Source organism: Triticum urartu, chromosome 7A (assembly GCF_056163025.1).
Source record: "Triticum urartu cultivar PI428250 chromosome 7A, HENAU_Tu73, whole genome shotgun sequence".
NCBI lineage: Eukaryota > Viridiplantae > Streptophyta > Magnoliopsida > Poales > Poaceae > Triticum > Triticum urartu.
Genome location: NC_141879.1, coordinates 420865585 through 420875805, shown reverse-complemented (window position 1 = coordinate 420875805; position 10221 = coordinate 420865585). Strand labels below are relative to the sequence as shown.

The following is a 10221-nucleotide window of genomic DNA, read 5'->3' as shown; positions in this document are numbered from 1 at the left end:
CCAACTGAAAGCCCTGTAATCCAAAGTCGTGTTGCGCGCAGCACCCAGTACCTGCCGCCACAGGGCGTGGCGGCAGGGCCCACCAGCATCCCTCTGTACCGTTCGCTCGATTGATTCAATGTAATGCACAGGCTGCCGTCGTGCGCTGTTGCAGCAAACCTTGCCGTCGTGCTCTGTGGCGGCAGGTGCCACGCGTCGGTTGTCGGGCCTGCCACCACAGCATAGCCGGTCTTTTCTGTCAATACGATGAGCAGGTGGTCTTTTTTGTCAATCTAAAAATGTATGTGGTCTTTTCTGACAAAAATTCAAAGACCAGCAATGTACAATACTCCATTTGCTGCAACCTCTAACATTTACCCCACCACAAATTAAAATATATATTCCTATCTTGACCAGATGAGCGTGGAAACTAGAATCACCAGGATGACAGGTAGGGCCACAAGATTATTTTAATCAAAAAAAGCATGGAGCCGACCCCAATGATTTTAAGCTTACAGGCACGATACACGCTATCCTGGACTACTCTACACATGAAATTGCCACACGAGCGTCCGGGCTGCGCTTGGCTCTTTGCCACTTCGGGAAGTCGAACAATGATGGAGTACTACTGCAGTGGAGGAGTACTACAGTATGCTTCTGGCCATCTGACACCGATTGAAATGCTTCATGTCCACCGCGTGCGGGAGGGAGAGCGTGTAGCGAACGAAAGCTTCTCCTAGTCCTGCCAGCCACCACGCTCATGGGTGAGGGAGGGACGCAGCTTCATTGACTTAGTGCTCCTGCCTTTGCATGTATGATAGGTGGGCCCAACAGGAGGGTGGCCCACCTGTAATGCAGCCAAAGGCAGGTGCAGTTATGGCGAGAGGGCGTTGTAGTAATCAAACTTCTCGGTCTTGTAGGAGTTGACGTGGGACATCAATGCACTCCACTCGATATATTTCAATAATTTGCATTTACCAATGCATTAATTACAACGCATGCATGCATGCCGTGACTCTCCTTTTGATACTTGCATGTGTTGATTTAATGCACCTTGAAGTAGTATGAATATGTGACGGTAAAGCTTTGTAATAAAGTGAGAGATGGTTGTGCACGAGGAGGGCAGAATTCCGAGGAGGGCGAGATCATGCAGACGGAATAGGACCCGACGATGGAGCTCTCTATGGTCTTGATGGACCTCATCTTGCTCCACTGCCCCTTGTGCCCCTGCCCCTTGAAGCCTCTAGTGTATGAGGTTCGAATACACCTCCTTTGTTCTGCTGATCGAGCAAGGTGCAGATTTCTTGATTGATGTGTTGTTCGATTGATTTGTGCAGTGTAAGGGACACTACTAGGGAAAAGCCTAGCAGCAGCGCGGGTTTTAGGTATATTACTAGCGCGGGGACCGGCCTACTAATAAGGTGCTACAGCTAACACTTAGCAGCATCGCGTGGGCTCCCGCGCTACTGGTATACAAGTGTAGCAGCAGCGTGCTTCGTGCAAGCTCGCTACTGCTAATAGCTCTAGCGTGCTTGGGCTGGACGCGCTACTGCTATTGTCACGCTGCTGCTAACTTTCTCCACTCGCTACTGCTAATTTTAGTAGTTTTTTTTCTGCATATTTGTTTTGTATTTGAACAGGCTTTATACAAGAATCTTTAGAAGATAGAAATGTAATCATGATACACATACAAATGGCTGCGAGGCCACAAATGTAATCATAGCATATACATACAAATAGTCTCATCATAATCATCATCCAACGCAAAGTGATATCTCGTCATCATCTCGAAAATAGCGATACAAGTCTCGATTACTTGCAACTACATCATCATCCAGCTAAACAATGATATACGTGAGAAGAGCTATCACTTTGAGTGAGAGTGGAACTATGCAGTACATGAGTTCGTATTCCTCTCTCGCATTAGTGTGAACCTAAACTAACTACTGCTCGTCGCTCGAAAACCGGAAACCAGTACACCTGGGCCTGACACTCCGGCCACTCTTCGTATATATACTCCCGCGTAGCACTTCTTCACCATCGATGATCTATGCACCTGCATCGTCACATGAGTCGATGATATGCAATATATATAGCTGAGCAACAGAAAGAGATAGACTTGGCAAAAATAGAAGCAACATATCATAAGCATAAATAACAAAGTTGATCGTACCCAAAATGCCCTAACTAGAGTGATCGTCGCTAGTCGAGGAGGATGGTTTAATTACATCACAAATAAAGTTTCGTCATGCATAACTTAAAGTTTCGTCATACAGAAAGTATGGACTAAATGGACACATTGCCATATATCGACAATCACTCCAACATGTCGTGCCGTCCATCCAAGTCAGGGAGATAGTCCCCGAGCCTAGTGAAAGGCTTCAGGTCGAGACGCTGAGAGGCTACCCGTGTTCGGACGTCTTCCTGTGACATTTGTCCTTCTTCGTAGAACATCCCTGTTTTTCCGACGACCTCCTTCATGATGATTTGGGCAAGTTTGCGCTGGATGTGATAGAACTCGGCTCGAAGTCGATGATACTCAATATCTCGTAAGTTCTTTGCCCATTGCAGAATATGGGCATCGCCGGATGTAGGTGACATACGAAGGTTCTGGTGATCCCGTCTGTACTCCAGCATGTGGTGTAGGACATAGAATCCATCATTAAGAGAACCACTCGGTTGCTGCATGCAGTAGAAGTCGGTCTTATGGCCGAAGGCGAGCCTGCCGCCCCTTCTCTTCTTGTCCGTGACCTCTCCACCCCGTGCTTCATAGTAAAACATAGCACTATCAAGAATATCCTTGATGTGGGTTTAATCCTTTTTGTGAATGTTCTTCGACGAGTCCAAGTAAAGAGTGTGGGAGTATCGGGGGTAGAGGATGATGAGGACGGCGCGCCTGCCGCTGCACAAAATAAGTACACCTCAAATTAATTAGCCTCCACCGTGCAAATGAATGATTGAAATCGAAGGATGGATATCCGTGCGGATGACTTATAGGGGATGATAAGGCACGAGAATTGCCTCCTTGTCCTTATTGGCGAGCATGAAATTCACGATGTATTCCCTCGCGTATTCACGGTGCTTTGTGCAGACTCCCGAGAAGCTCTCGTGCATGAAGTACGGGTCAGCGACACAGATATGAGGTATCTACTCAACCCCGATGATGTAGTTCATGTGCAAGGCATAAAGGCGGACAAACGTAAAATCCAACTTCTTCACTTGAAACATGTTGAATATGTAATCGAATCGAAGGAAGAACTTATCCGTGGGGAAGAAGTCGATGTACGACAATTGCCGCGGAACTTTAACCACATAGAGTGGGTATCCTGGATCTTTCAAGGCGATGAGGCCTTTCTCTATCCGCAGCACATCGTCATGAAGACTCCTTAGATCGTCGAATCTGGCCCTTAGCGCTGCTGCAGGTAGGATTGGTTGACCGGGGATATGCAACTTATCCGCACCGGTGATATCTATACGATCTTGAACCCGAGGCTACTGAGGCGGCTGGATCATAGAATCAGCTTTCTTGCCTTTCCTCGCTCTCTTCCTAGGCTTCTTTGCCGGAAGGTCGTCTATAATACGTTGAGCCTCCGGAGGCGGCAATTCAGGCACCAACTCATGATGCTCAAACCCTGAGTAGGCGCCAGTATAGACATACTGTTGAGTGCGATCGTCATCCTCATCCTCGTCCATGGCAACGTCATCAGCGACTAATGGAGGCTCTTGCTTACCCCGTCCGCTATCACCCAACCCGGCACCCGCCGCTAATTGGGTAGGTGGGGTGTTGATGTTCATACCTTGATGAGGCTGCATGCTCGTGGGTGTGCTCCCGGGCGCCTCCAGATGAAGCAGACTCTTTGGCCACAACACGACCCACCCATTGCAACAATCACCAAGGCGCCACGGGGCCTCGTCGTCATCCCCCCTAGTACCAGAGGAGGCAAATTCTTGTGGCCCGGTTTGATACTGGCCACGGAAACCTTGAAGATGTTCGGGGGGATCGATCGGCTGTGGAACAAGGGTTCCTTTGGCTTCATTATCTTCGTCTTCCCCACATCCACCTTCTAGTCGCCGATGGTGTAGAATATGTTGCATGGGGTTTCGTCGTCCTGCAAAGAAAAGTTTGCGATGTGAGACATCCGAAAGGCAATGAAAACGGGAGATTATACATTTATTGAAGGGGCCGGTGTGACAGATACCGTGAGGGCGTCGAGCTTAGCCAAAGATGAAGCACCGCCGAGCACGTCCGGTGCGGGAGCAGGTGCGGTTGCTGGTGCGGGAGCAGGTGCAACTGCAGGTGCTGGTGCAACGCTAGTCGAGCTGCTCCCCAAGAAGTCAGCAAGGGGAAAGTCCGTTGCATCTATTTCTGGATTTTTCCTGGTCCAATTGAAAACGGCCGGAACCAAGGAAGTGGACATATCTACAACCATCTGTTTTGCGGCAGCTACCGCTGTTGCGACTGTCTGAGATGATTTCTTCTCCACCGCAATCTCAACCTTCTTGTCGATGTTTTCTTTGGTTAACCTCCGTCTTTACTTTCTCTCCTCCTTGGTCTCATTATAGTACTTCTTCCACGTGGCACCGTCTCCGACACCGTTCATGCGTCCATATGACAGTAGAGTATCCACCAGGAGTCGTTTCAATATGTTCAACGCCCGGTTGAATGGAGTGTCCCACTTGGGCCTCGCCAACGCCTCAGACGGCGAGTCGCTTTCGGCCGCAATCCTATGTTGCTCTCTCTGCAAAAGGCACAAGGATCGTTTACAAATATGACTAACGTGCAGTCAAATTGATCAAAAACTAAAATTACCAGCAGTCTGATGAACTCCTCCGTGATCGCGTTCGTCTCGAAAACCTTCTTCACTTCATCCCAACGGTGCCAGGCCCTGAGAACGTCATGCTCCTGCGGGACGGTGAACTCCTCCAGGGGGTCTGGGATGCCCAGACTCGCGGCTTCTGTGTCCTCCTTGGCCCATTTGGACCTCTTCCCGCCATAACCACAACTTCCGAAGTGGTGGCTCCCAATGTACCTCTGTTGAACCCCCTTCATGTACTTAGACTTTTTTTGGCAGCTTCGGCCTCGCAAGCCGCCTTGAATATTTGAAACTGCTCTTCCATGATTGTCGTATTATCCTTTACAATCTCGGAGTAGGGTTCCTTCTTGTCGATGATCCTTGCTTTCACCCTTATTTTCCAGGTGGCCAACGCGTCGCTAAACTTGGTCATGGCGTGTTTGTTTATCTTCTTCACTGCCGGGTCCTTATCTGGATCTTTATAATCCTTTTCATTCCAGCCCGGGAACAAGAATATCTGGTGAAACTTCTTTAGGAGGGAGGTCCTCATATTATCTATCTTCTGTAGTTTCTCATCATTGATGGTGGCGGTTGTCCGTATGATGCAGCCTATTTGATTGTCGTAGCACGCGCGCGCTTCCTGGGGAGCTTTTGTCTCAAAATTGCCGTCGTCCACCTCCGTGACCACCAGTCTAGTAGTCCTGAGCTTATTAGGAAGTCATTGCCTCTTTGCTTTCGATTTTACACCGGCTCCGCTAGTCTCGGCGCCAGTCTCAGTCTAAGCGGCGGTCTTGATGCCTGTCTCAGTCTCAGCGCCAGTCTCAGTCTCAGCGCAGGTCGCAGTCTCAGCGCCGGTCTCAGTCTCGTCGGCAAGGCTCAAAATTTTGTCTGTCGCCCGGTAGGAGAGGCAAACCCAATTGAGAATTTTTCATATATCATGACCACTTCAAATTTGCATCTCCTAGTGTTTGACACTTCAAGAAAATCTACACAAATCTCATGCTCTCTGAAACTCAATTCAAAAACCAAATATAGATGGATGAACCCTAGAACTCAAATTATGAACCTAGAACTCAAATTATGTCCTAATTTTTTGTCCTAATAAAAATTCACTAAAAATTAAGAACGTACTAGACTTGCAACACTAATAGAAATTTATATTTTTATATTGATTTTTTTCTCTAAACTAAATCCTACCACCCTAGTTAACATCTAGTTAAACCTTACTTTCCTAACATTTGTAATTAAACACTACAACCCTAACCCTACTGCCCTAGTTAAGCATATACAATTTTTTCCGACGGCGAGGGAGGCAGGGGCGTCTCTGTCAAAGCCCTATCTAAATTCTTTTCCTAACTAAATTAACCTAACTAATTTAGAGAGAGAGAGAGGAGGGGTGGGGCTTATAGAGGATGGCTACGGTGGTGGCGCGGGAGGCAGTGGTGGCGAGGGAGGCAGGGGCGTCTCCGGTGACAGCGAGGGAGGCAGTTGTGGCGAGGGAGGATCCGGTGGCGTCGACTGCGGCTCCGGTGGCGTTGATGAGGCCGCGCGGCTCCGGTGGCATTGGGGGCAGCTCCGATGGCGTCGACGGCGCGCAGCTCTGGTGGCTCCGGGGGCGTCGACGTTGGCAGGAGATGGTGGCGAAGTGGGCGTCGGCGAATCGGGCAGACGGCAGCAGGGCGGGTCGAGGGATTTGGGGGAGAAGTGCTGGCCAGGGCGAAATGGTTTTTTGGTTAAGTCAAACTTAGCAGTAGCGCTTTTCGCGAAACACGCTATAGCTAAGTTAGCTATAGCGATTTTCACAAAACGCGATACTGCTATAGCTATGTAATTTCCTTCATATTTCTTATTTCCTTTTCTGTTTCTACAGCGGGGGTCTAGGAAACGCGTTGCAGCTATGTTAGCTATAGCGCCTCTTACGAACAAACGCTACTGCTATGCCTTTCTCCTTTTTTTTCGCTTTCATTTATTGTGCTCTACATTTTATTTTTTTCCTTCCTCCTTTTTCATTTTCTTTTCCATTTGTTTTTATTTTTATTTTATTTCCATTAGCAGTAGCGCTCTCCGCGCGAAACGCGCTGCTACTTATGTCCTAGCGGTAGCGCGCTTCTCTCAAGACCGCTACTGCTATGCGTAGCCTATCGTTTTAGCAATGGGAATATTAGTCGTAGCGCTTTTTCATGTGCACGCGCTACTGCTACTATTGTATCTGTAGCGCTGTTTTCGCATGCGCGCTACTGCTACTTAGCACTAGCGCGCGTTTTTGACACGCGCTACTGCTAAATTTCTATGTATAAGGTTTTCCCTAGTAGTGGGAGGGTACCTGGGCTGCGCGGACTGCCGCATCGAGCGCCCCAGGAACCAGCGGTAGTGGCAGAAGTGCGAGCGCGGCGGTGGCTTTGACGTGCGGAACACGACGGTGGATGTCGTCCTCTCCTCGGTGAGGGTGGAGTGCCTGCACGAAGGCTGTGGGCTCTACGTCACTTACCACAAGCTCGCCGATCACCAGAGCGTGTGTCGGCTCGCGCCCTGGAAATGCCCCGTGCCCGTCTGCGGCTACGAAGGCCCGCCGCCGGCGCTCTCCCACCACATCAGCACCGTGCATCCCATTCCCGTGTACAGGATCAAGTACGGCAAGGTGCTCCAGCTGCAAGTGCCACTGTCGGAGCCACGGCTCTTGCTGTTCGCGGAGGAGGACGGCCGCATGTTTTTCTTGGTCGGCGGCGTGCTCGACATCAGCGCGCCTATCGCCGTGTCGGTCGTGTGCGTCAGAGCGGGGTCGTCCCCACTTCCGCACTACGTAGCCAAGCTGCGGGCGAACGACACACCATGGGAGCCCAAAGGTAGGACCGACGCCATCATGGTGGAAATGGAGGTGACAAGCAGCAAGGATCCCGACGATGTCGCCGTGCATGAGCTGACCTTCTTCATAGTTCCGCCCAAGCTGCCGGCCGGGTCTAAGCTGGTGTCCCTCCACATTCAGATTGACAAGCTCACGCCCTAAATGATTCTACAGTGCCTTCTGTTTATCTTAGTAATATGCTAATATAGGGGTTAGCTCGTTCTACTTTAGCTTAATAGATGGCGGGCTTTGGTGGCGATGCAGCAATTACTTCGACATCAGATCAGCAGTTAAAGTAATTTCCAACAGTCGAATGGATATTTTGTGTCTGTTGGATATAAAGATGTTATAGTAACTAGCTATGTTACCACATGCCTCTCTTTCTTCATTAATTACATGCCACATCATTTATTTTGCCTAGATATAGATAAGTAGAAACATTACATGCATTGGTGTGTTCCTTTTTAATTCTTACATGCAAAGATTTAATGCGTCTCGGAAACTAAAAATGAGATGAAGATGAGCCCTATAAATTGAAAAAACAAAAAAGTTGAGATAAGCCCTATAAACCGGAAAGGAGGGAGTATGTTACTCCCGCTGTGGGTAGTCTAAGGCTGGTCATAGTAGAGAGTATATGACACAACCCACTATGAAGGTACTAGTCGATCCATGGATACCAACAAGGGCCTAATTGTGTCTATACTTGGACAACTCACTCGACTGCATGCGCACCAGGCAGACGAAGCTCGTGTCATGCTGGTGTCGTGTGTGGGCCGCACATTCACCAAAACCTCGCGCCTCCATCTTAGCCTCCGCGTTTTAAACTTCTCAATCTCAAGGCCAAGGAGCAACGTGAAACCTATGATAGAGCCAATCGGATGGTTGAGAACAATACAATTCGTAGCTACAGATGCGTGTGTGAGAGAGGACGAGTGCGTGTGTGCACCTCTTCTCTTCCTGTATAACATACTAAACTCAGAGTACAAGTGTATGTGGGTGGCATCGACCTAGGGAGCAGTGATGGTGTGTGCGAGAATTCCCGACAGATAGGTGTAACGCGTCTGAAAAAAAGACTAGTCTATAGCTCGCCATGAGGCTATTCCTATCGAACGCCAAGGGTAAGATATGTATCCGATGGTGCCAGTTTTTGCACGTACATAGCAGTAGAAAAAAAACTAGTACCATGGCATATGTTGCACCACGGCTGAGAACACGTGCCCACGATACGCCATCTGGGAATAGTGCCGCACTTTGAAACTAGAACCGTCAATAAATTTTGAGCGCGTCTCGTCACATTCCACATTACTACTACTATCACGCTATATTTAATTGCAAACCTGTTCACACCGATCACAACCTAAATGGTTTCCTATGTAGGAGCGTATTAGTAGTAGTCGGTTATAAATACTACCATGGCAAGATGACTGCACATTCCTCCTCAAGTCAATCAAGCCATTGCCAGCGTGAGTTCTGGGTCAAGAGATTTCCACCAGGGAGAGGCGAGCATGGAAGAGGAAGCACGAGAGATGTCCCGCCTCCCCGCAAAAGCAGCCGCCATGATCAGCTGCGGGCGAAGATCGCCGGAAGGGCGAAGCAGGAGGAGGAGACCGCTGCCTTGTTGCAGAGGACGGGCATCATCATCAAGAAACTTATGGACGAGAATGCCATGCTCCACATCGAGCGCAACAGGCTGGTGGAGGAATCCATGGATGCTGCCAAGAAGAGTATTAAGGACATGAAACTGATAAAAGAGATCATCACTCACTGCGAGAACTAGTCTCCGTGACCTGCAGCACATAAAGAAAGTAAAGATCATCAAGCCAGATCATTGTATGCGTCTTCCTTCTTCTTTTGCCCTGTGTATTTCGGGCGTAGCCGCATGTGGCTTTTTTAATTATCTTCCTAATTATGTAAGACAATTATTATCCACTCTCGTCGTCCTTATATATATTCATCAGTCTTGCTATAAGTAGGGATGGCAATGGGTTGGGTTTGGGGCGGGTGGAGCTGGTCCAAATCCAACCCATGACCCATCTTCCTAGCCTTTTCCCATCCACCAAATTATCCATGGGCATAACTTGTGCCCATGCCCAAACCCGCTGGATACCCACATGCCCATGGAGCTCCATGGGCATAGAAAAGTCAGCATGAAGCCTTCCCAAAGATCAAATTAACTCATCATCATTCACTCACAAATGATAACATAAACTATATGCATAAGTAGGCAACAAGTAATACGATGAGTCCTAAAGTGTGACATACCAGAGGTTGATTCTGCATCATATAGCTTATGGAACCAGTTGCATATTGCTTGCCATTTCCCATTGATTCGCTCTTTCTACTGTCACTGGCATATGGCCCCACATATCATACGGTATCCATTGGATATCCACGTAGCACAAACTATAACCATGCCCAACCCAACTGTTCGTGGGTATCCATATCCATGGACCCATGGGCTGAAATGCGCTCCATACCCTTGCCCAACCTGGTCCGGTATCCATGGGTATCCAGATCCATGGATAAAATTGCCATCCCTAGCTATAAGTCGCAATAGACACTATATAGGTCCGTCGGATCTTACATCAAGATCCATGCAAAAATTTC

At 48.6% G+C, this 10221-nt stretch overlaps 1 protein-coding gene across 1 annotated transcript; it reads left to right on the top strand.

Annotated features, from left to right (window-relative positions):
• Positions 1–6350: 6350 nt before the first annotated feature.
• LOC147959806 (uncharacterized) lies at positions 6351–9391 on the top strand. Its single transcript, XM_087532923.1, has 3 exons — positions 6351–6395; positions 7150–7737; positions 9179–9391. Exons 1-3 carry the CDS (start codon positions 6351–6353, stop codon positions 9389–9391), a joined length of 846 nt encoding a protein of 281 aa, XP_087389049.1.
• Positions 9392–10221: the final 830 nt, after the last annotated feature.

Excerpts from the sequence above, each read along its gene's own strand:
- LOC147959806 (XM_087532923.1), top strand. The coding sequence starts at position 6,351 with ATGGCGTCGACGGCGCGCAGCTCTGGTGGCTCCGGGGGCGTCGAC. Across the intron at positions 6,396-7,149 it reads GTGGCTCCGGGGGCGTCGAC|AAGTGCGAGCGCGGCGGTGG; the intron begins GTTGGCAGGAGA and ends CGGTAGTGGCAG. Across the intron at positions 7,738-9,178 it reads TGCCGGCCGGGTCTAAGCTG|CTGCGGGCGAAGATCGCCGG; the intron begins GTGTCCCTCCAC and ends CGCCATGATCAG.